The 27,367-nt window shown below is 38.1% G+C and overlaps 5 protein-coding genes across 5 annotated transcripts; 2 read left to right on the plus strand and 3 right to left on the minus strand.

Annotated features, from left to right (window-relative positions):
- The first annotated feature begins 80 nt into the window (after positions 1–80).
- LOC132180534 (glycine-rich protein) lies at positions 81–2,318 on the plus strand. Its single transcript, XM_059593403.2, has 2 exons — positions 81–1,462; positions 2,001–2,318. Exons 1-2 carry the CDS (start codon positions 143–145, stop codon positions 2,094–2,096), a joined length of 1,416 nt encoding a protein of 471 aa, XP_059449386.1. The 5' UTR covers positions 81–142; the 3' UTR covers positions 2,097–2,318.
- A 957-nt stretch (positions 2,319–3,275) lies between these two features.
- Positions 3,276–6,668, minus strand: LOC132182416 (transmembrane emp24 domain-containing protein p24delta9). The gene is made up of 4 exons (XM_059595654.2): positions 6,325–6,668; positions 5,753–5,962; positions 4,366–4,442; positions 3,276–3,572 (listed from the first exon to the last, which is right to left on the minus strand). Exons 1-4 carry the CDS (start codon positions 6,535–6,537, stop codon positions 3,428–3,430), a joined length of 645 nt encoding a protein of 214 aa, XP_059451637.2. The 5' UTR covers positions 6,538–6,668; the 3' UTR covers positions 3,276–3,427.
- Positions 6,669–10,187: 3,519 nt separating this feature from the next.
- On the plus strand, positions 10,188–14,891 carry LOC132181086 (EXS (ERD1/XPR1/SYG1) family protein). Its single transcript, XM_059594150.2, has 13 exons — positions 10,188–10,874; positions 11,125–11,467; positions 11,577–11,625; positions 11,704–11,775; positions 11,915–12,044; positions 12,158–12,284; positions 12,409–12,667; positions 12,742–12,846; positions 12,920–12,964; positions 13,303–13,452; positions 13,556–13,834; positions 13,968–14,107; positions 14,573–14,891. Exons 1-13 carry the CDS (start codon positions 10,313–10,315, stop codon positions 14,670–14,672), a joined length of 2,361 nt encoding a protein of 786 aa, XP_059450133.2. The 5' UTR covers positions 10,188–10,312; the 3' UTR covers positions 14,673–14,891.
- Positions 14,892–15,722: 831 nt separating this feature from the next.
- Positions 15,723–19,532, minus strand: SPX4 (SPX domain-containing protein 4). Its single transcript, XM_059595588.2, has 3 exons — positions 19,006–19,532; positions 16,596–16,761; positions 15,723–16,402 (listed from the first exon to the last, which is right to left on the minus strand). The coding sequence occupies exons 1-3, from the start codon at positions 19,288–19,290 to the stop codon at positions 15,918–15,920; spliced, it is 936 nt and encodes a 311-aa protein (XP_059451571.2). The 5' UTR covers positions 19,291–19,532; the 3' UTR covers positions 15,723–15,917.
- A 939-nt stretch (positions 19,533–20,471) lies between these two features.
- On the minus strand, positions 20,472–25,065 carry MTO1 (Pyridoxal phosphate (PLP)-dependent transferases superfamily protein). Its single transcript, XM_059594281.2, has 11 exons — positions 24,446–25,065; positions 24,243–24,346; positions 24,014–24,087; positions 23,743–23,911; positions 23,384–23,443; positions 23,070–23,273; positions 22,878–22,964; positions 22,622–22,729; positions 21,595–21,690; positions 21,363–21,481; positions 20,472–20,821 (listed from the first exon to the last, which is right to left on the minus strand). Exons 1-11 carry the CDS (start codon positions 24,939–24,941, stop codon positions 20,698–20,700), a joined length of 1,641 nt encoding a protein of 546 aa, XP_059450264.1. The 5' UTR covers positions 24,942–25,065; the 3' UTR covers positions 20,472–20,697.
- Positions 25,066–27,367: the final 2,302 nt, after the last annotated feature.

Here is a 27,367-nt window from a genome sequence, read left to right on the forward strand (position 1 = left end):
GAGCAAATCGGGTCCTACTGTAGCAAACGACGCCGTTTTTGTCGGTCGGCGAAAATTGTCAACCATAAAAGACCATCTCAGATCTCCTCCTTGGTTCATTTCTCAGATCGCTGAAAACCAAACCAAAAAAAAACAAGAAACAATGTCGTATTTCTCACGTGGTGGCGGAGATCACGTCGACGACTTCGACGAGTACGATCCGACGCCGTATGGCGGCGGATACGACATCGTGCTCACTTACGGCCGGCCTCTCCCGCCGTCCGATGAGACCTGCTATTCTCCCTCGTCCACGCCGACCGATGACTTCGATTACGATCGCCCCCAGTACACGTCCTATGCCGAGCCCGCGGCCTACGCCGACGAGGCCCTCGACACTGAGTACAGCAGCTACGCCCGACCCAAGCCTCGACCCGGACGCCCCTCTCCCGGAGAAGGTGGCTACGAAGCGAGGCCTGAAGCGGGTTATGGGTTTCCTCCGACTTCTGGAGTGAACAGGCCCGGGCATGGTGGAGCGCAGTATGGATCGGAGAGACCCGAATCGGAGTACAAATCTGGGTATGGCCGGCAGAGCGAGCATGAGCAGCGACCCGGGTCGGAATATGGATCTGGATATGGCCGGAAGAGTGAGTATGAGCAAGAACCTGGTTCGGAGTACGGAGCTGGATACGGGCGGAAGAGCGAGGATGAGCAGACCGGGTCGGAATATGCATCTGGGTATGGTCGGAAGAGCGAGTATGAACAGACCGGATCGGAATATGGATCTGGGTATGGTCGAAAGAGTGAGTCTGAGCAGCAACCTGTATCGGAATACGGATCTGGGTACGGGCGGAAGAGCGAGCATGAATCAGAATACGGTACCGGGCATGGCCGGAAGACTGAGTATGAGCAGCAAACCGAACCGGAGTATGGATCCGGTTACGGGCGGAAGAGCGAGACTGAAGAGACCGAACCGGAATATGGATCCGGGTATGGCAGGAAGACCGAATATAAGGCTCCGGAATCTGAGTACGGATCAGGCTATGGTCGGAAAACCGAGTATGAGGCACCCGGGTCGGAGTACGTATCTGGGTACGGGCGGAAGCCTGGTTATGGAGAGGAAGAGGGTGGTGGTGGGTATGGTTATGGAGGGAGGAGTGAGAGGCCGAGCTACGGGGATGAACCACCTCCGAGGCCGAGCTACGGGGACGAGCCACCTCCAAGGCCCAGCTACGGGGACGAGCCACCTCCAAGGCCCAGCTACGGGGATGAGCCACCTCCAAGGCGGCCCAGCTACGGGGACGAGCCACCTCCGAGACCCAGCTATGGAGAAGAGCCACCTCGAAGGCCCAGCTATGGGCGGTCCGAGGAGGAGAGCTATGAGAGGCCCAAGTATGAGAGGCGTGATGATGATGAGGATGAGGGTGAGAGGCGCAAGTATGGATATGGTGAAGAGGGAGAAGAGGGCTATGGGCGCAAGAAACATGTGAGCATTTCTGTCCTTGAATCTCCATTTCCTTTTATATATGTTTACTTTCGGACTATAATCTATGATCATTTAGTAGCTGCTTCTTTTTCATAATTTGTGTAGGAAATTATCAATCACATTGGAATCTGCGATATATGGACTTCTAGTTGCAATTCTGTCTTTTCGTTCTTACATATATTTTTGTATGTTGCCTAAAGCTTTGATTATTGAGCTACAAACTATTCTCATTGTTGTGCATTTATAAATCAACAGAGGTGGTAGAACTAATTCTATGTAGGTTGACAGCGAGTGATTCTAGATGGTTGGCATATATGTAATGGAAACAAAAGACACGATCATCAACTTAGACTAGTTATTCTAATTTCAGGACCAGTTGATGATAGTGTTTTAAACAAATTTACACTAGTTGGTGCGCATAAGTCATGAACACCTTTTGATCCCTAAACTCAAATATAGCTGTTGGAATTTTGTTTGTTCCATTAATGTGTTGAGAAATTTTGTATTTATCTGATGATATACTTGCTGAATGTGGCAGGGAGATGATGATGATGGCTCTGATGATGATGATGAGGAGAAGCGCCGTTCTAAGCACCACCACCACCACCACCGCAAGAGCTATGATGATGAGTGATTGCATTGCAGGTTGCCTTGTGAATGTGATTCCTGCCCTAATGATCTACTAAATAAAGGGTGGCGTGACTTCCTTTTGAGTCTTTTAAGTGGTGTGTTGCACTGGTGCAAGTCTTTGAGTATTCTAAACTCTAGACTATTTGGCTGTATAACTCTCGAGTATGTCTGTGTGCGCGCTTCTAAATAAAATCCCAGATAGTTGGGCTGGTGTGTTTTATCATAATTTTTTTTTTTAGCTTGTGATGTTTCATGTTTATGTTTCTATGTTTCATTTTTTTTTTTTTTTTTTTATGTTTATGTTTGGAGTATGTTTCATTTTTTTAAAACTCTCGAGTATTAAAAACCATTAACAAATAGAGCCAATCTTGTTAAAAAACAAAACGAAAACAGAACAATTGGAGCCAATCTTCGCATATAGGCCATAGGCCATGGCAAAGCAAAACATTTGGGCAGAGACGATGTAGTGGTGGTGCAGGTTTTTGCAGATTGCGTGGATATGGGCATCTTCCCATTGTTGTTGGGTTGGCGGGAAACTGGGTTAGTCAACGGTCAGTGTCTCATTCTAACGGCTTTTTGAAAAAATTGAGGGAGTGACACTTGCAGTTAGTTAATTATATAATATTATCCTGTTCTTCCACCTCAACCAAAATAACTTGACGAAGAGACTTTTCTTCTCTTACTGTGAGTAGTTATAAAAGTATATTCAATATGCACAAAATTGAGCACTCATGGCAATGATTTGCATGGCCCGAAAATTCTAGGGACACAGAATTATTAAGAATTATTAGTTTGTGTTGAAGAACCAACGACATCACAAATCAATCAATTAGCAGCACCATTTTAATATGGACAAACCAAATAGGAATCTACAACAAATAGTTGCTCAAATTGTTAGCTATTATAAGAGAGTTTACGTGGGATTCAATTGCCCAAATAAATTTTAGATTGTCTGACTACCTATTCAGATATCTAGATCTTATATGGACTCTCTCCACTACCTAAATTGCTAGCAATTGCAATTTGGGCAGCTATTAACAATTTAGGTAGTTAGTTACTATGGATCTAAACCCAAGGAACCACTAGCTTCTTGTTCTGCATGATAAAAGTAGTGAATTCGGATACGCAACAATTTGCGGGAATAACACACAAACACAAACCACATCAACCTAAAGATAGCAAGTCGACTCAATGCATTTTGAAAGATATAAATTGGTGATAGTATGTATAGCCCACAAAACATAAAAAACGAAAAATACAAAATATGATCATACAACTAATGAACTAACGACTTAAAAGACAAAATAAGTGTAAAATTGATAGGCCAATGCAAAATTAGAGGAGCTTCTTTCTCTCAAAGAATGCCTTCAGATGCCATAACTGCAAACCGGCAACCGATAAGCAAACCAGGATCGAAAGGAAACTAAAGGTAGCCATCTTGGAGTTAGTTGCTCTGTTAAGTTGTTGCATTTCTTCCTCCCTAGATCATCAAGGACAAAAATACATCAGATATAGCCAAAAGGGAATGATGCCCCTCAGCGAAAACAAATCCAGAACACATATATTTTAGGATCCAAGTTCTTGAGGTAAATGAATTTACAAGGTCAAAGTGCTTAATGCAGGAAAAAAAAAATTTGACAGACTTTTCCCATTTGGCTACAAAGACAGAAAGTGTAGCGAGTTTACATCCCAAAAATTGAATCTTAGATACAAACATCAGAGACGACTCAGTTAGAGAGTATTTTCAGATTCTTAATCTCTCTTTCTATCACAATCCAAGAAAAGTATTTGCATTATTACTCCAAAAGAACTAATCAAAGTTATAATTTGAGCTCTCTAGATTCACTTATATAACTTTGTCTTATCTAATAAGCAACCAATAAGAAACTTAGTACCCATACAACACCTTCACAATCTATCCACTCAATGTGGGACTTAACTTTCCAAGATATCACCCTCATGCGCACACACGCCTAAGCCATTGAGATAGCAATACCAATCGTATTTAATGTGTCTTTGCCTGTGAGGATCAATTTGCAGAAAAATGTTACATAAATTACTTAAGCCATTGAGATAGACTTTAATGTGTGTCTTTGCCTGTGAGTATCAATTTGCAGCAAAAGGTTACATAAGTTGCTTTCTTCTTAGAAAAAATATGATAATTTTCCATATTTCTTCTCCAAAAATAAACACATGTAGCACGAGTACAAGTTGAATCAAATGGAGTGCAATATGTTCCTGAATTTTTATTCATGGAGAAATTGTGTTTGTACCTCTCACGAAGATAAAACATCTCATCATGAATGGAAGTGACAGTGTCAAACAATTTCTTCAACTCAAGTTCCATCACCTAGCACAATATATGAAAAAATTTATCAGCAGACCATTTGAAGCATATCTTTCTGTTAGCGGCTTGGATCTGTTATATAACCAAAAAAAATCACTAAATTGAACCAGAACAAGTAAGATGATAATAGGAATATAAGTTTGTAAAAATGTCAACTACTAGTAGCCCAAGTATAGTGAGCTAGAAGAATACATCCTATAACAAGGAATGGGGAAATTTAATTGAAAATATTTTATGCATATTACTAATTTGATACAAAAACTGGGTCTTCCACATCCATGACTAATGACTTGATATCTTTCTGCTTATAAGTCACTGAATTACGAGTTTTATCTTTCCCATTGCAGCCTAAATCATGGACTCTCGTAAGATTACTCAAGTACCATTAACTCCAAAACTGGGAAAAGAAAAAATGATCAAAAGACCACGATATACAAGTACAAAACTGTAAAACAGTGGTATACCGTTTGCAGTAAAACACACTGAAGAGCATGTGTAAGAAGTTATGATTTGTTATACTAGACATTAAAGACTAAAGGAAATATTTAAACACAATATACTGCACACCAAGGAACTTGAGTTTCTTAAATGGAAACAAGCAATCCTTATAAGGCTGTAGCTGTTGTAAAGTGCCTAGTGCCAATTTCAGATATGCATTCTCTCCATTCTGTAACCACAATTTACCAATTCAACCTAGGAAAATTTGCAGAAGCTTCATTCACCAAGTTTTTCACCATATTTAGGAACTAGGAAGTATTACATGTTTGCAAGAGCTGCTGACTATATGAGTTGACATATTTTCATAGGAAGGGCAATGAAGAGGCTCACGACACTAGAAACAAAAGCTTGAGAACTAAGATTTGCTCAGTTTTAAGTCAAAACTGACAACACACACCGGACAAAGCACACCACATAAAACTGTGTTATGTAACATTTGACCGACGAATCAACGCATGCTCGCTGGCTAGAAAATGAGATGACGGAGGTCACGAAACAGTCAACTTCCAACTAATCACAAATGTTTAATGCAATGAAACAGAACATGCAGGAATGTAAATTATTAAAGGCCGCAATTCAAATGAGGGAAGCAATAATTAGAAATGGAGAAAAGAACTAATCTTTATCTAATGAATTAAGCAATAACCAAAAAAATAACTTTTCCTATCACTTTCACATCCAAGACAAATATTATGCAGCAGTAACACCATAATTTAAAAGTCAACAAGATAGCAACTCCTTAAATGGCAACCAATCTCAAATGGCGCCAAAGACAAATGAAAACCAAATTAACGAACGACAGAATAATCACTCACTTCGATCTGCCCTTTCTTAGCAACCTTCGACCAGTCTTTTGCTGCAACGCCAGTCCTCCAATCGAAATCAACCGTCACTATCACTGGGGGCTTATGATCAGGCGCCCAAAAGCAAGCTGAATAATCACCAGATTCAGCAGCAGTAAATGCAAAATTACCCTCTTCCACATGATCCCCATAGTGATAACTGCTACTGTGGGGCGAGGTCACCTAACAACAACCCCAATCACTTCCACATTAATCCCCCCCCCAAAACCAAGCCCAAGAATTAAACCTTGTTTTCACATCAATATCTGCAATTCAAGAAAAGAAAAAAAGAAAAAGAAAAACAACCCACTAAAAATTGTACAATATAATGAATGAAAATGCATTCCATTTCAATGGATAAAAACTTAAAAAAATTTTCTTTTTTACATCTATCTACCCAAAAATAATAATAATCCAAAATTGAGGGAATAAAAAAAAAAAGGAAAATGGAAAACACTCTGCATTTGACATATACAGATTAGGAAATATAGACACAGATCCACATATAGAAAAATAGTAACAACTTGGGTTTTTGACGGCATTACCCGGACAGTGATCTTGTGGGTATCAGGAACAGGAAACCCTTCATTGGGATTGATGACGTTATACTTTCCCACGGTCATGGAGTTGCTCTTGATGTCCTCCGATATGCATTTTGAGTTGCCTGATCCCAGGTCGAAACGCATCGAATGCGCGGACATTGTCAAAATTAGTCCTATGCTTACAATTAGATGCAGATGTACCAGTAACTCAGACATTACGTTCAGAAGAAAAATGAAACAGAGAACCTTAAATTTTGCAAAGAATTGGGTGTGGAGCTTAAAGCTTCTTCTGGGATTCTAAGGTTGTGTTTGATTTTTGTTAAGTTTTTTTTTTCTCGCAGCAAAGTACTCTGCTACAAAGTAATAATATCTGTAAACCAATGAAATTTTGCCATGACTTAATATAATACTTTTTGTTTTTGTTAATCATATAGTTTGTCTAAAACCACGTGAATTGAGGAATCAATAATTAAAAATGTGTGCAAATGATTTAGATCTATAGCGTTTTTTTTTTTTTTACATGGATTTAGATCTATAGTGTTTTTTTAAAGTAAATCAACCATAAAGTTTGGTTATGTCAATTGATAATGGTTAATGGTTGTGATTCTACCACGTATGCGTTAAAAGATTTCATCTTTTAGTGCTCAGTCGCAAGCATGGGCCTCCTACCCATTGAGAAGGATCCTTTCCGGTCCGTTTGGACCGAGGGTATCTAGTCCTTGTATTATTAGGGGCGTTATTGTCTAATTATTTTTATATAACAATAATGCCCCTGAATTAACAAGGACTGGACCCCTCCTGTCCAATGGATTGTAGAGAATCTCAGTCCCCTAACCATGGCCTCTTAAAATTAGGGCTGACAATTTTGACACGACTTGACAACTCGACACGAAATTATTAGATTTGAGTTTATCCTAAACGGGTTTGAGTTATAAATGGGTCAACTCATTTATTTCGTGTCTGGCGAGTTGTATCACGGGTGACCCACCAGACACGGTTATAATTTAAAAAAAAAAAAAAAATTGAATTTTGAATTTTAGTTTTTTACCCATTCTCATAGGACTCATTCTTATCAGCTAGAAACTTTAAGTCTGTCCCCAAAGGGTAACTCAATCGACTGTGGACCATACTTAATGAAGCGAATGTCATTAATTCGAATCCTTTATCCTCTTCCCTTGTGTGGACATGTAAAAAAAAAAAAAAAAAAACTCCACGTCTTCATTCATGCAATTTCACTTTTTCCACCATTAAGTTTTTTTTTTTTTCTTTTTCTTTTCTTCTCTATTTTCTTCCTCTACCCACAACATCACCCACCCCATCTCCTTCATATGTTTTTTTTTCTTTCTTTTTTCTCCTTGCTCATCCTCCCACGGACCCACAGTCCCACCTTCTCTCTCCCTCTCACAGAGACATAGACGTACTCAGACTCAAGACACCTCATTCTTGCTCCCACCAGCTTCTCTCTTTCTTGATCTCACAGAACTTACTCTTGACGCATCCTTTTTCTCCCCACCGCTTTTAGCATATTATCCGCAAAGCTACACACCAACATATCTTTCTTCTACAAAATCATAGAAATTTCTTTCATTTTATTTTATTTTATTTTTAAATAAAAAAAATAAACGGGTCATGTTGGGTGACCTGTAAAATTGCCGTGTCGTGTCCGGATTTGGTGGAGCCGAACCGTTAGCTAAACGGATTGTGTTTGAGTTTACCTTAAATGGGTGGCGGGTCATTAGGGGTCATAAATGGGTCAACCCGCAGACCCGTTTTGCCAGCCTTACTCAAAATAGAGCTCTGTTGGCCAAGTTAGGATGGAAATTGTTAACCAGGAAAACCTTCACTCACTCTCATGGCAAAATTCCTCCATAGAGGTGTTTAGGTTTTATATTTGTGTAAGCAAATTATAGTACTAAAATATGGGTCATTTGGATTGTCTTTAATAGTAGTTGAGTTAGGATGAGTCTAGTTCAAAAGTTGGTTCAAGAATTCCGGTTTATAAAAACTCGCGTGATCCTTGCTCGATCTACGCTCGAGCGAAGAAGTTAGATTAAGTATTCGAGACTTTGTTCTACTCCCGCTCGAGCAAACTAGTTTTTTAAAAGTTTAAACAAATAGTTCGCTTTCGCTAAGACTGTCGTTTGAGCGACTTTTCGATAATTGTAATTCTCTTTTTAATAAGATTCCTTGTTTAACCCAAATTGTTATCTTACCAATATATAGAAAAGGACCATCTCTATTTCAAATCTTATCAATTTCCTTCATTTAGAAAAGAAAACTTGAAAACCTTGAAAAGAGAGAAAAAGCCTAAATTTCCGGATCTGGATCCTTTTCAGTCCATTATGGACTGGAGGGTATCCAGTTCATGGTTAGGATTTCTTTAAAGAAATCCTACCATCACAAATATGCAACGTGTACTCTTAATAAAAAAAATAAAATATTAATTGAAACTTAAAAAATAAATAAAAACTATAATAATAATAATAATAATAATAATAAAAGATGGTGGCCGGCCACCACGGTTGGACCTGGGGTGGCTTCGACCACCCCAGACCGGCCTTAGGAGTGGCCCGGGCACCCCCAAGGGCCAAAAAAAAAAAAAAAAAAAAAAAAAAAAATTAGGGTTGAGATTTGGGGGTGGTCCAGCCACCCCAGATCCAACCGTTGTGGCCAGCCACCCCCTATGGGGTTGCCGGCCACAATTTTTTTTATTATTATTATTTTAGTTTTTATTTATTTTTTAAGTTTTAATTAATATTTTATTATTTTTTATTAAAAGGACATGTGGCATATGATCCTGTTACCAAGCTACCATGAATCCTTAAGTATTTCTTGAGTGTTTGCGTTGGCTGATTAGCTCATCAAAGCGAATGAGTTTTGATAGAAGAAGGTCAGAGTTCTATAAATGCTATAAATGGTAGAAATGCTATCCCTTTCTAGTTGTGCCTCATTAATTCTGTTGCTAATGCTTTACTCTTCCTTTTCCTGCTTTTCGTGGGCAGTTTTGGGGTGCCTCTAAATGCCTACAAGCTAGCTAACAGATGAGTGGTACTGCACTTTGGGTTGGCAACAAGCATTTATTTTTTCTGGTTGGGCAATAAACGTTTTGAATACTACGTAGCATTCAGTCTGATTGAAAGTGTAATCATCACAAGCTAGCTAGAATGCTAGATGAGTGAATTCAAATTCTACCATTTGTAACCAAAAAAAAAAAAAAAAAACTACTAGATTTATGAATTTCTTGACGTTTTTCTACACCATTATTTAGTAGTAGTGCAAATTTTATAGGAGAAAAATATAAAAAACTCCCTAAACTACTTTTATGTGACATGAAGTGATTTGTAATTTAGGTCAATTATATGACAAATTATTTATTTATTATAAAAAAAAAAAATTGTATTTATTCGCCCATTGGTTTGATTTTTTCTTTTTAAAAATTATTTGTTTTTTTTTTTATAATTATTTTATTATCTAAAAGAATATCAGTATTATAGGAATATAAAAAAAAAAAAAGTGACATTTTTGATACATTTTGATAGTTTAATAAATTATTTTAGTACCTTTCAAACATTGTGGGACTCTATCGCAAATGACTTTTAATTTGACAATCTTTTTGATATTTTCCCCATTTTATAGGGGAACAACTCCTGCAGCTTTTACTATATAGTCTCTTATAAATTTGTGGCTGGCTGACGTCTATATGATTCAGTATAGGGGCATGGTTATTGATATGGGCGACTCCGGAATAGATTCTTCTTTTAAACTTTTTGGTGGTTAATTAGGTGAAGAAAAACAATATGAAAGTTTAGCCAATAACCAAGAACAGATGAACGACCAAGACATATACTTTGTAGTTTGTATTTATATTTACGTATTTTATTTCTCGGCGTATTCACCATAAAAGATCCAAAAAGAAGAACGTCAATGCATTATAAGTCTTCTTGGTCACTAGGATACACTAATCTGCAAAAGCAGTTACTTTTGAAAGAAGATGAAGTTCGGGAAAGAATTCGTGTCACAGATGGTGCAGGAATGGCAAGAAGCATACATGGACTACAACTTTCTCAAAACAGTGTTGAAAGATATCTTGCGGTTCAAGCGGATCAGAAATGCATCAACACCAATGGCATCAACCTCACGAGGACCTCTGAAAAGAAGGGTGTCCCTTTACAGAGCATTTAGTGGGCTTACGAGCCGGCACAGAAGCTCTCCGAAGACGAACGAGGATGAAGTAATTCTTGTAAATGCAGCAGAGCAAGAGGGATCAGAAGGGAACTACCAAACCATGTTCCTCATGTCCTCGGATGTCGGGGGAGAGTACGAGCTTGTGTTCTTTAGGAGGCTTGATGATGAGTTTAATAAGGTCATTAACTTTTACAAAATGAAGGTGGAAGAGGTAATGGAGGAGGCAAAGGAGTTGAGTAAGCAGATGGATGCTTTGATTGCTCTTCGAATTAAGGTAGAAAATCCGGTGGTGGAATTCGATGGAGCCGATGCCAAAAATCTTGCAACCAATGAGGTTTCCTCACCTTCGTCTTTGGTTAGAAAAACTGGTAAGGAGGAAAAAGGACCATTCTTGAGCAACATTGGCATATATATATTTTTTACTTTCTTTTCTGTCTTTGTGTTTAGTTTAGTACAAGAACAAGTAAACCATAGAATAATTAAGGAGGGGAATAAACCCTAAACCCTGATATGGAGATTTCTTTTTTAAAAATATTCTAACAGGATGAGAGTAATTTTTTTTTGTATTGAAAAGGGTTACATTCATTCAAAGTTCACAATTCTGTTTTCAATTTGAAGGAAGGTCGCATATGGATGTGATTCAAGAAGTTGAGATGAGCAGTGAAGGACGTTTGGAAGATGAAAAACGAGAAGACAAAGTAGAAAAAGCCGGTGACCGGAGGAATAGCAATGGAAAGAAGGTGGAAATCCGGGGTTTTAGGCCAGCTTCATTAGAAATATTGGATCATGTAAAGATCAATGTCACACCTGAGACTCCAGTATCTACTTTGAAAGGCATCCTCATGATGAGTTCAAATTCGGACTTGTCATTCAGCAAGAGAGAGCTGAGGAAAGCAGAGGAACAAATGACAAAGGCTTTTATTGAATTCAATAGAAAGCTGCTACTTCTGAAGAGCTACTGGTAACATACATAGCGTTCTTCAATTCTCATTAGGTTAACAACAATGTGATTTTTCTTTTCTGTGTTGTTTGTGGAGTTTAACTGACCCTAGGGCTAATCAATGTAACAGCTTCTTGAATCTATTGGCTTTTTCAAAGATCATGAAGAAGTATGATAAGGTCCAAAATTTCTATTTCTAGTTCATCAATCTAAAACTGCAAGTTTTTGTTCCTAGTGTACTAACTTTATAAGCACAGATCACATCAAGGAATGCATCTAAGACTTACATGGAGATGGTGGACAAATCTTATCTGGGTAACTCTGATGAGGTTAGTGATAATTCGGGAAGTTCAGCTTAAGGTCCAAAAGCTTAAGCCGATAGAAAATGGTAGACTTAATCATTTAAATTATATTCTAATGGATTCTATTCTGAAACTTTGCCTTCTTGTCCATCTTGTGCCTCCACAGATTAGTAGACTCATGGAAAGGGTAGAGATTACCTTCATTAAGCACTTTGCAAATGGAAATCGCAGAAAAGGAATGAAGATTTTAAGACCAACAGCCAGAAGGGAAAGACATAGAATTACGTTTTCCTTGGGTAGGATGTGCAAGCAGAAGCAAATGTTTTGAATGAAAAACACAGATTAGCTATCATCTATGCTCGCCAAAAATCAATCTATATAAATCCTCTGAAATTTTCAAAACCTGCAGGTTTCTTCTCTGGCTGCTCACTTGCACTAGTAACAGCTATTGGTGTGCTTGTTCATGCAAGAGGTATTCTGAAGAGTGAGAGCGAGGGGCGTAGTCGGTATATGGAAAACATATTTCCTCTTTACAGGTAAGTTCCAGGTGTAGAAGTAAAAGCTTTTCTCTTATGTATCCATGTGTAATGAAAATTTTCCTCCATAAAAATTGCAAACTGAAATTATTCAGTATAATAATGTTGTTGCACATTTTTGCAGCCTTTTCGGATTCATTGTCCTACATATGCTCATGTACTCTGCAAACATATACTTCTGGAGGCGTTATAGAGTCAATTATCAATTTATTTTCGGCGTTAAGCAAGGAACAGGGTTGGGTTACAGAGAAGTATTTCTTCTTAGTACATGTCTTGCTCTGCTGGCATTGACTGGTGTCATCTCAAATTTAGATATGGAGATGGATCCAAGAACAAAAAACTTCGGAAGCTTAACTGAACTAGTCCCTTTGGGCCTACTTATTGTAAGCTTAAGTACAGAATCTAAATTGTAACAAAATTTGCCTGATGAGCATGAACTACTGATCCTTCATTGCAGGTTGTGCTTCTTACAATGTTCTGTCCTTTCAATGTCGTATACCGTTCAAGTCGCTTCTTTCTCATCCGATCTGTGTTTCGATGTCTTTGTGCTCCTCTTTACAAGGTAGTGGGAATGAGAATTTCACTTCCTCTGACATAAAAACACAAGTTTAATCTTCTCCTTTTTCCACCTGCAGGTCACCCTCCCAGACTTTTTCTTGGCAGACCAGCTAACTAGCCAGGTTAGACATCATGTTTCAACATATTGATACTTGTCATGCTTTTGAGTTACTTTGTACTACATGGTAGATTACTTCAAGATCGACAATATTAGCTTTCTTCATCATGAAAGCTCCTGGTGAATATTTTCACATAGATTAGCAAATAGATTTTGATAGAAAGTGACTGCTCTGAAGTAGTGCTTCTCTCCACATTTTCATTAACATTGTTTCTTGATGCAATATTATATCCATATAATTCCTTGCTTGTAGTTTTTCTTTGACTCACCTTTTTTATGTATTAGAGATACAGACAAGAAGTATAAATTCTTTCGTGTTTTTTCACTGTCATATAATTTCAGGTGCAGGCCTTCAGAAGTTTCGAATTCTATATTTGCTATTATGTTTGGGGTGACTTCAAAAAGAGATCAAACAAGTGCCTTGAAAGTAATGTTTATCAGAGTTTCTATTTCATTGTAGCACTCATTCCATACTGGACCCGTTTCGTTCAGGTAGACTATGGTGATGCATACATTTCTGGCAGCAATTATATATAGTGCTATCATCTTTAATGCATATGGAAACAGTTTTGCTCACAACAGTCTAATGTTTTAGAGCCTTCGACGCTTGCTAGAAGAGAAAGACGTAATGCATGGGCTCAATGGGCTGAAGTTCTTCTCAATAATTATTGCAGTTGCCATGAGGACAAGTTATGATTTGAAAACGGGGATGACTTGGAAGATCATAGCTGCAGTCAGTTCAGGTGTTGCAACAATTGCTGCTACATATTGGGACATTGTCATAGATTGGGGTCTTTTGCGAAGGAGTTCCAAAAACCCCTGGCTAAGAGATAAACTCCTTGTTCCGAACAAAAGTGTTTACTTTGCAGCTATGGTGAGAATATAAGTGACTATGGTTAGATTTCTTTTGCAATTTCATTTGGGTGGTGATTGTAGCTGTTGGAGGAATATTCAAGTTCAAGTCTTCTACTTTTTTAGCTAAAAACTTTGGGTAATGCCAACTGCAGGTATTGAACGTTCTACTGAGACTTGCTTGGATGCAGTCAGTCTTGGGTTTTAGGGAAGCTTCTTTCTTGCATAGAAAGGCCTTGGTTGCAATAGTTGCCTGCTTGGAGATCCTTCGACGTGGCATTTGGAATTTCTTCAGGTATGCTATACTCAATCCCCCAACTAGTTATTAGCACACATCTACAACTAAGTGATTTGTTATTAGCAAGGGAGTCTAGTAATTTGGGTATAACTCAAGATCTAAAGCACCCACGAGCGTATGCATACATGTGCAGCAATATTAGATGTTATCTGTGTGATAATATGCACTTGTGTAACTTAGAAGCCATTCTCCCAGAAAAGAAAAAAGAAAAAAAAAAAAAAAAATAGAACTTGCTTATCAAACCTGTGATAAGCAAGTTTCCTTGTTAGAAAAATACCACATGCAAATATACTGCTAAAAATTCTTTATGCATTGTTAAATTGTTTCACAAATGCTTACGTAAAAACCTGGAGGGACCTGCCTTGAGCATAGACACAAAAGCTCAGCTGCTCAGGGCACTCCGGGGCTTCAAATCCTCCTCATATCATATGCCTAACAAGAATTTGATGTTAAATTAATCAGATTGGAGAATGAACACTTGAACAATGTTGGCAAGTATCGGGCATTCAAGTCAGTGCCCCTACCATTTTACTATGACAACGATGAAGGCAAAGACATATAGACATATACAGCACGGAAGAATGAAGGTTATCATTATTCATATATGTAAGAACAGAAAGATAAAATGGGAAATTAAATGCTTCTACGGTGCGTTATCGAGTCGCTTTCTTTAAGAAGTTATTTGCCATCACCAATTGTAATGAATCGGTATGCACTGGGTTACAACATTTATACACTAATTTTGAAAACCCTTCTAATAATATATGGCAACAATTCCTTCTGTTTTTACTCTTTTTTGTTGTTGTTGTTGTATTTTCTTGATTTATGAGTGAAATTGAAATGCCAGATAAGGAGAGAACAATAAGAAAAAAAGTAAAGTGATGAACTCTTATGTCAATACACAGAAATGGATTTGACTTCAATGTGCAGAGCTCGACAGTGAAATATGCAGCACGTAAAAATTATAGAAATTGAAACAACAATAAATAGTTTAGCATTGCGGAGTGCCCAACTTCCATATATACTTTAGAACAAGTGATTAGAATTAGATGGTTAACATAATCCTATCAAATCTTTGCCTTAATTTAGTATTTTCCTAGCGTCAAAAAGCCAAAAAGAAATTGTTTTTCCTTGCTAATTCTTAGATTAAATCCTTACTAGATAAATTGCTTTCCACCCATGTTGGTTCAAAGTATTATGCTCCATTAGCACCAATAATAGAACACTACATGCTCTATGTGTAACACTCCGGTTTTATATTAGGAAGATGAGCAGAAACTCACATAGAGTGAGTAGTTTATAAAGATAGTCATGGGTACTAAGTCCTACATTGCCTAGTTAATAGGTGAAACTAGGCTTTATAATGAATTCTAAAAAAACTCCAAAATGACTAGTTCTTTTGAGATAATAGCGCAGATGTAACTAACGTTTTTCTCTGAGTTAGGAGAAAAAAGAAGAAAAAGTACATCTATATCGAAGCATTAGACCCTCATTATGGCTATAATTGTTGTTTGAAGTAAATAACTGACCAAGATCCTAACTGCTTTTTAGTTGAATTTGTCAAACCACCGGACAATTTATCAGTGTTATTTGCGAAGACATACATGTTCACTAATGAAAATTATGAAATCTTCCAATTAAAGCTTTCAATTCAATTCTACACAAGCCTACCCCGAACATTCCAATTACAGTTTATTAGGTTGTGGAACTTATTGTGCAGAGAGGCAAGGAGACCTCTTATTCAGTTCCAACCTGTAACAAGAAGCCAAAAGAAGATTCACAATAGCAACTGCAGAGACGAACTCTTTTACACAGAATGGTAATCCTCTTGATCACCCTCTTCCCCATTATTCAAGGAGGCTGAAGAGTTTGCAGCAGAGTTTTCAGCAGTTACTGCACCTGTACCCTCATCATCCTGGTTTCTAAAGTGGGATGACAACGACCATGGATTGGAGGTGGAGCTTGCTTTCTGAAGGCCTTTTATGGCTTTCATTGCAGCGAGAGTGCCACGGTATAGATCCACAGATTCCTCTCCAAGAGATGATGATGTCTCGGGTGAGATATTTGTTGCATTACACGGTGGTGGTTTTGACTGGTCTTGTGCACAAGGATTAGATTCAATGACTTCCGCTTCTAATGGGAAAAGGAGCTCAAGTTTTTCCTCACATCCACGGACTAATCTTGTGACATGTTCTGTTGTAAAGAAAGGTTGACGAAGGGCAAGTTGTGTAAAAGATAGACGCAACAGTCCGCCAGTTCGTTTGTCATACTTCTTCAAGATCTTAACCAACCCTAACAAGCAGAATGGAAATGGTTTAAGAAAGTGACAACTTACACCACCCTTATTGGGCACTAGGGAAAAAAAAAGTTGATGAATTCACAAAGCTAGTATTCCTTAGTAGCATTATGTCCCATTGAATAGTGAGCAAGCCCTTACCAACCCCAGTTAAATTTAGAAGAGAAATAAATCTAGCAGATGGAATACCTGCAAAATTTAAGGAGCTATAGTTTTTCAGAAGAACCATTTCCCCATGGATGGTGACGAAGTCCTTCCGAATCTCCATAGTTTCTTCACTAAATTCACTCTCTGATGTAAAAACTCCGCCTTTGCTGCTCTTCTCCATGACTCGGTCTATTCTTTCCTTTAGCTCCTGTTAAAAATTGCAAAAAAATTGCAAAAAAAAAAAAAAAAAAGAAGAGCCAATAAAGAGTAATGCATGCTATATACTTGGGAGGTACCTTGTCATTCTAGACTAAGAGAAGTTGATACTTCATGCGTTAAAAACTAAACTAAGAGAAAGAAGCATCACCCAGCTTAACAAATATTCTACCCAAAAGGAAGAAAGAAAAAAATAAAAAACTTCACAACACATTACAAAAGGCTGCATTTAATCCTCGTGTCATATTTAATATCTTCTAAGAAACTTCATTGCAGACATAGATCTACTGTACTGTCTGTGCTGACAACACATGAGACTAACAATTTATCACTAGAAGAGAAAATCAACTGATTGAACGAGCAAAACTGGAGCAAAAGTAAAATAGCAGTAGTAGTACCATTGCCATAAGCCATCATAGCCCATTATACAACTTGAACATGATAAACAATAGCGCCATGTGTGAGTCACACTCTATGTGACATAATTTTCTATCAAATTATTGGTGGGGAATATGTAGTCATGTGTGTGGTTCTAAGTTGGGGCATATAAAAAACGTGCACGAAAGGAACCACAATGAGGAGTCTGACTAAACTCAAGAACATAATATATGCACTCATGTTTGAAAATCATCTTGAGTCCCAATTTTCCAAGTTAAGACTAGTGTAACTACAGTAGGTTTTATGGTTCCCAAGGAAGATGGTTGTGGAACCATAGGAATCATTTTTTTTTTCATTTATTTCATCGGATTCGGAAGAAATGAGAAATCTTGAGACATCAACAAGACTACCTAAACTCCTGATAATCAAAATCTTCTTCATAGCTTCTAGTTGGACATTTATTCTCAAGATTCTGGAAGGCATATATATTGAGCTCCATTATCATCAATAACTGCAATAGGACTTCTTCATAGGGTCCTACTTATAATCCAAAAAATCATATACGTACCCATCCCCTGTAAATCAAATAAAATCAAATTTGATGGATGATCTACTGGAGTAGCTCAATTTGGTAAAAAAGTTTTTATCCGATCATGAAGACTGAATGCATGGAAAACTTTCGAACTAAAGACCACTGCCACAATATAAATATGTTAGCTAGACACTTAGATTGGCTTTCACAAAATATATTTTGATGGCGTGATTAAGTCACTCAATATATATAGTGGGACTGCCAAATCAACAACTACTTGGCACTTAGAAGCAACGGAAGAAAGGAATTCAACGAGACTGGCTCCATATATGGCTCTTTAAGATGGCTAATATTTGCAATATAAATTAGAAAACAGAAAACAAAAAGGATAATTATAATAATAAAGACTGGTTGTTCTGAAGCTATCACACAGCCAATCACTTAAACGATAAGACCTCCATAATGCTTTTGAGGCCTACTCAAACAGTGAGCCTGTCAGTACTGATTTAGCAAAACTGAGGTCAACAGAGCCTTATATACCAACTATTTGTATTTAGCTGCTGAAATCCTCCTTCACCTATCACAGAAAGTATATTTTCTGTTATTTAAAGGCACCATATATCTCCCACTAACTCAACCCATATTCTTATCTATTGATCATCTTGCCGTTATTGCACTCTCAACTAAAATTACATTGATATGCATTACTATATAATTCACTCATTTTCTTTATACATGGCAAAACCAACTGAAAGAACCATCTCTCATCTTTTCTTCCACTTAGGGTTCTTCCAACCACAGGCATCAATCTCAAAATGTATATTCCAACACACCATTCTGCAGGCATATTATATCCGGAGTGCTCAACAATCTACAATATCAAACACGGCATACTTTACAACCCGCCTTATTTAAATTTCGCTTTGATTAGGTAATTTTCAATAAATCACACAACAGTCAGCTCTCTACTTCATCTACGTTACTCTAATCTATACATAGTAACTTCTCCAATCTCCCCCCCTCCTACAACTAACGAAGATGACAAAGGTCACTTTCAAATGCCTTTCACTTCTATTTAGATTCCATACAATCAATATATTTCTGACCAGCTTATCATAATAAAACCTTTAGATTCTCTTTAAGATTTTGCAAATTCGAATTAGCCAAAACGGTATCAAGCAGTACATAATTTACGTTTCTCGCTTTCCAATGTAAAGGGTTTCAAGCAAACTTCAACAATCCAACATTCTAATCGGTTAAAAACAAAAAACTTGCAAATCCGAGTAAAAAAAAAAAAAAGCAGAAGAAAGAGACAAAATGAGAAACCTGAAAGCGTATGACGAACTCTTCCTCTTTATTAACGTAGAAATCATTGAACTTGTCGAGCTCTTCTTTGAGAATCTGAATGAACCATTCTTGGAGGTCCAGCAAGGTGGGCTGTTTGTCAAGGCCACCAGTATCGATGTTAGGAGGAAGATTGATATCTGGGGTGGTGGGGTTGGGAAAGTGGCGCTTGAGGAGCTTCTTGAGGGGCTTGTAGCAGAGGAATTTGTCCCTCCATTCCGGAAGGGTCTCCTCTAGGTGGGTTGTGAACTCCTTCCCGAACTTCATGATTATCGCCTTACTGATCAGGTTGTACTGTAATATCAATGGTGTTCGCTCGCTGTGGTTGATTTCTGGCTAAGCAGAAATACTGCGCGTCATGTGCCCAACAGGTGCTTGTGTTTGTGTATATATGCGAAAAACAGAAAGAGATGAATCATAAAGCGAAAAGGGTGAGAAGGAATTTTGGAATATATGGAAGTGGATGAGAACGAAAAGACCGAGCACCGATAGCATAGTATTTGCAAATTTTGCTTTCATCTGCTTGTGCCTTTAGAAGGTCATACTCACATCATCGCTGATGCTCTCATTGGATGATAGGAATCTTTTTTTCTTTAATTATAATTTATTTTTATTATTTTTTTGTGAATAAAAACAATAATCCAGCCTGCAGCTAACGAATAACGATCTAATCAATCTTTTAGAGGTGATGATCTCTCCCACAAAACAGAAAATGCCGGCAACAGGTGACCCAAAAGAGGCAAAGTTTTAAGGACAGAAAAAAGAGTACGTACGATCCTATGATCATAGGTTTTCTTTGATTAACGTAATTTATAGGGGTTCTAAATCCTTCCACTGTATCTGACATGTTGTAAAAGAAGGCCACGAACATGGCATTTAAATAAAAAAAATAATGTAGCAGCATATTTCTTTTCAGAAATTTGTCACGAGGTGCTCTTTTTAAGATTCCATTATAATTTATAATCTTCCGTCATTCTCTTTTCTTTGCTGGGATACTAAAGTAGGAATAATTTTTTCTTTCAAATCAAAAAAAAAAAATCTTAAAATCTAATCTATTAAACATCCTGATTCCCCCACGTGGGCATTAATAATATCATCATGCTATGTGAACTGAGACCATCTCCCTCTTCCTTCTCTTGGAACATGAGACATCCAGCATCCTTTTCTGTGAACATGTTAGTTTTCAGAAACTTTGCTCTGTGGAGTAAATAATACAATATGCTAGTAAAGGCTTTGAATTGCCATTGAGTGCCCGTTTGATCGTTCCCTGCAACTCAAATTAACAATTACACAAACTAATTGGACTGTCAAGAGGTTTATTTTATTGCTAAACCATTTCTTCTTAGTCCAATCAGACTTGTGGACTTGTCCTTTCTACTTTAAACAGATCGGCATCATCACAATAGGGGGGGGGGGGAGGGCGGGGGGTGGGGAAACACAACATTAGATGACATTTAAGTTATTGATTGGAATTGGACTGTCAAGAGGTTTATTTTATTGCTAAACCATTTCTTCTTAGTCCAATCAGACTTGTGGACATGTCCTTTCTACTTTAAACAGTAGGAAATTAAAATAAAAAAAAAAACAACTCTTAATAGTTATTAAAAAGGAAGGGACATGGTAGGTTTTATGCGCCCTATAAGATCCTGGACCGTTGGCCTGCAAATGATGCGCCTATATGTATTCCAGAGCTTGAAGAACATCAGCCTTCAAATCCTCGAAGTCTTCAACTCCAAAGCTAAATCGAACCAGGTTATCCCTAATCCCATACTTGAGCCTTTCTGGCTGAGGAAGATCCCTGTTTCAAAATGATTGAAAAATAAGTAAACAAATCAACTTTATCATTGCTTCAATTAGTTTAAAAACCGGCAGATTTATCAACAAGTGCTGGTGTCTAAGTGTCTGCAGAACTGCATAATTTGGCAACTCCTTTAAATCTATATTATTTTCATTCTGCAGTCTACAACAGCCATTTCCCCTTAGGGGTTGCATTGTCCTAAAAACAGGAAAATATCCCCTACAATTTTAAATCCCTAACGCAAAGATTAAAACCATTAAATATGTGAGGGTCCACGTGAAACGTTGTGGATTCCCACATTGATGAACAGTCAGGTCTTTCACTACAACATAGTGCAGACAGCAGACAGCAGACAGCAGACAGCAGACACCAATGTTGTAAAGGGACAAGCCCCCTAGCCATCCATCTTAGTATTTTCCCCACCGACAGAGGGCAGTTGATTTGATTGGGAAGGTATCTCTACTGTGCTGACAGAATAACCATTCCAAATAAAAATAGAGTAAATTTAGGCAGCTATATGAAAAGGAACTTGAGGAGATACCAGTAAGACATAATCGCTGGCTGATCCACAATGCTCTCACAGCCACCAAATGATGGCGCAATATATGGGATTCTGAGTGCATCGATGAATTTTATGGTGGTATCTAGGTCTCCATCAACCTGCATAGTTGAGCGACAAACATAGATAATCAAACAAGGCATGCCTTATATGGAAGCACACAAACTAGAAAATTCATGATAGCCAGCACATTAAAGCAGTTAGCTATGCTCACCTCAAAACTGACCACACCACCAAAGCCAGTCATCTGTCGCTTGGCGAGTTCATATTCAGGATGACTTGGTAAGCCAGGATAATATACACGCTTCACCTGCCAATAATAATTATGCAATTATGTCAGTTATCGAAATACCAGACAAGATCAAAACTAATTCCAAATATTTTGCATGTTTCCTATAACATCTTCAATGATTACTAATGCTGTGATGATCAACACAATAATACATATTATAAAGCATATAGTGATGATGATGATCATCATCAATATACAAAGAAGAAAGTTTCAAAGATGCTAATTAAGAACAATGTTGAGTATGGCTTTTATTCTCTAACACATATATCAATGCATATGTGAGAGCATAACTCAGGCACATACAAAATAGTGTGGTGGCATGAGAGACGAGTTAGCCACGCAACTATCGCCGTTGAAATGACGAGGTAAGGTTAGTGATCTGACATGGAGGTGTCAAGATGTTGGTGGCATTGGCAACCAATTCGTAAATAAGTTTAAGTAACAAAGTATGTTCTAATGACTCAGGGAAAGCACTAGGCAAATTTGCTATCACTTCAAATGAACAAGTCAAGTTGCAATTCTTGCACTTTAGAATCGCTTATAGGGCTCAGTCTCGACTCTCATCTAGTAAGGAATCAACGTGGAACTTATAACCCATATCACCTTTATAAACCATCCACACCATGTGGGCAATTCATCTTCCCAGTCTGAGACTAACTTACTAGGGTGTCAGATATGTAGATGATGCTACTACTGCATGTATACAGATGACAGCCATTGAGCAATGGCATGTGGTTTTTAGGGTACTCTAATTTAGTCCTGGTAGTGAGGTTTGGAAATTTTTATAATGATACTAGGGTTATCAAAGCAGAAGGCAAGCAGGAAAATGGTGGTGCAGGAATGATGCTGTTGTGTTTCAATATGAAACATATAGTAGTGGCAGCACAATGGTTGTGATTTGGTTTTCCACAAGTAATTTTGCAGTTGCAAATATCAATGCAAGTGATACCTTAGGATGTGCCTCTAAAACTTTGGCCATCCGCAGTCCTGTTGAATTTTGTTGCTGTACACGAAGATGTAGTGTCTTCATGCCTCGGATGATCAAGTACGCAGCATTCTGTGGAGGAAAAGGAGTACAAATCATTAATTTGGAGCTTAAGTTGCATGAGATTTGCGATGGATAATAAAAGCCACAGATCTTGTGAACGAGTATAGTGTCAAAACCATATGTCACCTCATGATGCTGATTAATAAAAATTACTTACTGGGTTGAGTGCACCGCCCATAACATGATGCAAATTACGAACTTCTGAGACCAACTTCATGGAACCACTAATGCAACCTGCTATGACCTGTAACAGGAAGAACGCTTGTCTAATGCTTAGCTATATAATCATTGACAGCCTAATTGTTTGTATTCTTCTCACTAAAGTAGTTGCAAATAAAAGCCAACTTACATCATTGTGACCCCCAAGGTATTTTGTTGCAGAATGTAGAACAAGATCAGCTCCAAGGGCAAGGGCCTTCTGGTTGAGAGGTGTTGCAAAGGTACCGTCTATGCAGACCAAAGCTCCTTTCCTGTGGCAAAGCTCTGAAACCCGCTTGATGTCAACACATCTTAGGAATGGATTGGTAGGAGACTCTGTGAAGAAAAGAGAAACCTGCATGAAAGTACAATGCCACCCAACTAAGGATTACCAATCATTCACCAAAGTAAGTAGTCAATAAAGAACTTAAAGATAACAAGCTAACCACTATCTTGATTACTGACTTTGTTCTCATTCAGAGTAGATTCCAAGGCTCCTACATCTGCTGGGTCAATGACGCTTGCCTGCATAGGGTGAGCATTATAATTAGCAGTAAGTTATCGCTCCACAGAGCTAAGGTCCCAAATATGGAAGAAAGAGGTGTTTCCACAACAAAACACTCGTTGAATTTAAAAGGCAGCACCAAAATACCCAATGCCCCCCAATATATTACACTCTTCTAGGGAACAAAGTACTTCCAAAACAAGGGCACAATTATTGAGATCTTTCTCATTTAAAAACGCCAATAGATTGAGAACATGACCCAAAACACATTACCAACAGCATGCAACAAATGATAAAGCAAAAGGTGCAGAACCTATACCGTGATCCCCATTCTGGGAAGAATGGTCTCAATGAATATCCTAGTCTTCCTATAGCAATCCGTCGTCGTCACAAGATGCCCACCAGCGGGAACCAGTGCCATCAACAAGACTGTGCTAGCGCACATTCCAGATGCCATTATCAGGGTCGATTCAGCCCCCTCAAGCGCACTGCATACAGGAACAACAAGCGCAAAACTCAACCTCACAAAACGCTCAATCACAACAGACGCACATCATAAAGACAATTAGGCAGCAGGAAAAAAGACATGCCTTATCTTCTCCTCTGCAACCACCGTTGTAGGATTTCCGTAGCGCCCATATTCAAAACTAGCCCTGCGCTTCTCCTACGCCCCACAAGATCATAGACGCATTAACCCAATCCAAGAAAGAAAACCCATTAAAAAAATTACATTCTAAACAGGGTTTTTAGAAAGTTTTTTACAAATAAATGATGCTGAAAATATTGAAACTGTACAAAAAGAAATCGCAATTTGCTCACCTTGAAATCAATGAGATGAGCAGTTTTGTCAAAGAAGTAGGCAGAAGTATTAACCACCGGTGTGGTAATCGCATCAGTCACTATACCGCGTCCAGATCTCTCACCTACACAACCCCACCAGAATGCAAAGCTAAACACAAGAATCAAACAATAAACTACAAACAAACAAACAAAAATAGAAAACGTGATGAGGGTTTCGTTACCAGCATGAATAGCGAGGCTCCCATCGGAGCTAAAAACCGAGCGCTTGGAATTGGTTAAACCCTCAAGCTCAAGGTCTACAGCCACATTCACGTCGAGATCCACTTTCTTGTCCACCAACGCCACGTCATCCACGACCGATGGTAAGATCGGTTCGGTAGCGGCTGTGGCGGCGGCGGCGGCTGCTGATGCAGCCGCCGCCGGAACCGACGCGGGGTTGTTGGACCACGACGCCGCGACGATCTGCGCCACGCCGATGTTGCTGCAATTCCGGCGTGCCTTCGTGCTAAGCTGGCGCACGAAGTTCGGCGGGAAGCGGAAGATCAGCGAGGAGAGGCCGCCCTGGAACGACGCCGTTCCGCGCGCCGACTTGAGCCGCTCAGAGAATCGGCTGCGGCTCTGCCTCCCGTCCCCTCCAACCTTCGGCGCGCCGGAGAAGTCGGACTCGGAGCGGCACTCGAAGGAGGGGAAAACCTTAGGACACGTGGACACGGCCATTCTGGTAAGACAATCTTCTACCTCGGACTCTACCTTTCGACGTCGCCTTCTCTGTGTCAAAGAAATGGTGAAAGACTCGTTGCTTTGGCTTGGTTTTGTTAGGCGGAGGCCTCTCCTAGACTTATTGACGACGCGGGTTTAATACGCGGCTTTTGTTTGTCGTTTTCGATTTTTCGATGATTTATTTTTAACCAGAGTTCGCTTTCGTAACCAACTACGGTTAGCCCGTGTTGGTGGACGGGATTGGCCGACGTGTATAACAGCGATAGCGGAGCTGTAGTTTAAGTATCTCGGTAAGATCTTCACACGTCAGATTGGACCTACAATTGCTTTGCGCTGATGATGACGTGGCGTAATCAGGAAGCGTTCAAAGCTTTAACGATCGGCTTTGTAATGGTGCTTAGCGGCGCGCCGTGCGCCGTGCTTGGTTTGGTTCAATTAATGCAGTCTTGAATCTTGACTCTTGATTGTGTTATGTACGACTACTTTTTAATATTATCTTAAATCAGGAATCAAGGATTTTTTTTTTATTAGGTTGTGCTTTAATTAATGGTTAATATTGAATTTTAAAATTTTTTTTTTTATTAAAAACTTTTAAAATAAGTCAATTTTAAGATTTATTCTTAACCATTAATTAAATTATATTAAAATAACAGCAAATAAACTAATTTTTTTTAAAAAAAATCCTTTCTTTGTCTTTTTTAACTAACAATTGGTAAAGGCTCTTTATTATTAAAAAGAAAATGAAGATAATGATTTATTAAAGTGTTTAAACTATTTTAGGAATCGTGGTTATGTTTAATGAATCTCATAATTGACACATCTCCTTCTCTAAAACTACCTGGCTAGGCAAATAAGAAAACCAGACTATGACCAAAATCCCCCGTACCCAACGATTGAAATCCCGGGCAAAAGTGGGAAAATTTTCCACCAATTTTTTTTGAAATTTTGATTATTCATTTTCATCCAACAATCACCGCCATTGGCCCACGTGTCTCACTTAATATAAAATAATAAAATATTATTATTTTTTAAAAGATAAATATAAAATTAAATAATAAAAAATAAAAATAATTATTAAAAAATATGAGGTGGCCGAACCACTCTATAGGAGGTGGCCAACCATCCCAGTCTAGCCTTGGGGGTGACATTTATGGGTTTGGCCCTAGGGGGTGGCCAAACCACTCCCTAGGGCCATGGAAATGGCTTCAGCCACCTCCCACCGGCCTTTGAGGGGTATACTGTCATTATTTTGTAATTTATGAAGTAAATTATCTTAATTAATAGTTTGTGATAAATTATAATTAGAATTACAGTTTAAGGGGTTAAAAGAACTTTAAAAACGAAGAAAACCGTCTTCAGTCAAAATAAGCCAACAAAAAAGTAAACGAAAGGAGGATAAACGTGGGGAAAAAGCGTCTTCAATTAGTTTGTGTAGGACAACGAGGTCCACCTGATTCTTATGGCCTTCCCATTTTTCTCGCTCCAAGGAAAAAGATGAAGTCTAAAATGGAAGTTTAATTAATATATATATTTTTTTTTTGTATTTTTATCTATCTTTTTTTATTTTAAATACATATATCATGTTCTCTATTTTAAATTTTTATTATTATTATTTTATTTAAATATTCTTTTTTAAGTGTCTTATTAAGATTCAATTTTATTTTTTATTTTTAAATGTTTGGTGAGCTTGTAGCAACGGATTAATTTTTGGGTTAAAGTAGCGAATGCTCTAAGTGTTGCTTAATTGCCTATCAATACAGGCACAAGCAAATGAAATCGGATCGGTAAAGGGAAAAAAAACACTACCATCGCCGTTTGTTAATGTATTTTGAATTGTTTATTTTAAACAATGTTCATAAATGTAATTTTTTTTTTTTGTGTGTATTTGAATTGTTTATAAATATTTTTATTTTTAGTTTTATTTCTCAGTGCCCACTGGCCATGTGTAAAACACCCAATTGGTGCTCATCTAATAGATCAACATAGAATAACAACGTGGCCCATTTTGCAACTTGAATATATGTTTTGGTTGGTACTTGTCTGTTTGTCGCATATTTCTGAATGGAAATGGTAGTACGTTTTCATTCTTCTGATCATAAATTTTCTAGGACCTTAAAAAGGAAAAAAGAGAAAAATGCAGTACAACGTGATATTCAGGGGAACATGGATGGACTGTCAGGACTGACATGATATGAATATTTACGGATAGGTTATAATTATAAAATATAATACTAGTCTTTTTTTTATTACTCTTGATGAACAATAATGTTAAGGATATTTGACCCATAACTGTCGGGCCACGGGTATTTGCCGGCATTAGATCGGAGGGATAAAGGCATCGGGAATTCCAATACCGGATGGGTTTGCTCGAATAAGCTCAATGTTCAAACTCATAAGAAGATAACAAATGCGCAGGTAAAAAG

The sequence above is a fragment of the Corylus avellana genome, chromosome 5 (assembly GCF_965113065.1).
Source record: "Corylus avellana chromosome 5, dhCorAvel1.hap1.2, whole genome shotgun sequence".
NCBI lineage: Eukaryota > Viridiplantae > Streptophyta > Magnoliopsida > Fagales > Betulaceae > Corylus > Corylus avellana.

Bases quoted from the DNA above. Each gene is read 5' to 3' on its own strand.
- LOC132180534 (XM_059593403.2), top strand. From the start codon at position 143: ATGTCGTATTTCTCACGTGGTGGCGGAGATCACGTCGACGACTTCGAC. The intron at 1,463-2,000 runs GTGAGCATTTCT...TGAATGTGGCAG, and splicing joins GCTATGGGCGCAAGAAACAT to GGAGATGATGATGATGGCTC.
- LOC132182416 (XM_059595654.2), bottom strand. From the start codon at position 6,537: ATGTCTGAGTTACTGGTACATCTGCATCTAATTGTAAGCATAGGACTA. The intron at 5,963-6,324 runs GTAATGCCGTCA...GGTTGTTGTTAG, and splicing joins CCCACAAGATCACTGTCCGG to GTGACCTCGCCCCACAGTAG. The intron at 4,443-5,752 runs GTGAGTGATTAT...ATATTGTGCTAG, and splicing joins CTAAGAAAGGGCAGATCGAA to GTGATGGAACTTGAGTTGAA.
- LOC132181086 (XM_059594150.2), top strand. From the start codon at position 10,313: ATGAAGTTCGGGAAAGAATTCGTGTCACAGATGGTGCAGGAATGGCAA. The intron at 12,965-13,302 runs GTTAGACATCAT...ATATAATTTCAG, and splicing joins CAGACCAGCTAACTAGCCAG to GTGCAGGCCTTCAGAAGTTT. The intron at 13,835-13,967 runs GTGAGAATATAA...TGCCAACTGCAG, and splicing joins GTGTTTACTTTGCAGCTATG to GTATTGAACGTTCTACTGAG.
- SPX4 (XM_059595588.2), bottom strand. From the start codon at position 19,290: ATGAAGTTCGGGAAGGAGTTCACAACCCACCTAGAGGAGACCCTTCCG. The intron at 16,762-19,005 runs GTTTCTCATTTT...AATTTTTAACAG, and splicing joins AGTTCGTCATACGCTTTCAG to GAGCTAAAGGAAAGAATAGA. The intron at 16,403-16,595 runs GTATTCCATCTG...TCTGCTTGTTAG, and splicing joins TAGCTCCTTAAATTTTGCAG to GGTTGGTTAAGATCTTGAAG.
- MTO1 (XM_059594281.2), bottom strand. From the start codon at position 24,941: ATGGCCGTGTCCACGTGTCCTAAGGTTTTCCCCTCCTTCGAGTGCCGC. The intron at 23,912-24,013 runs GCATGTCTTTTT...TCCTGTATGCAG, and splicing joins GTTGCAGAGGAGAAGATAAG to TGCGCTTGAGGGGGCTGAAT. The intron at 22,965-23,069 runs GTAAGTTGGCTT...TTCCTGTTACAG, and splicing joins ACCTTGGGGGTCACAATGAT to GTCATAGCAGGTTGCATTAG.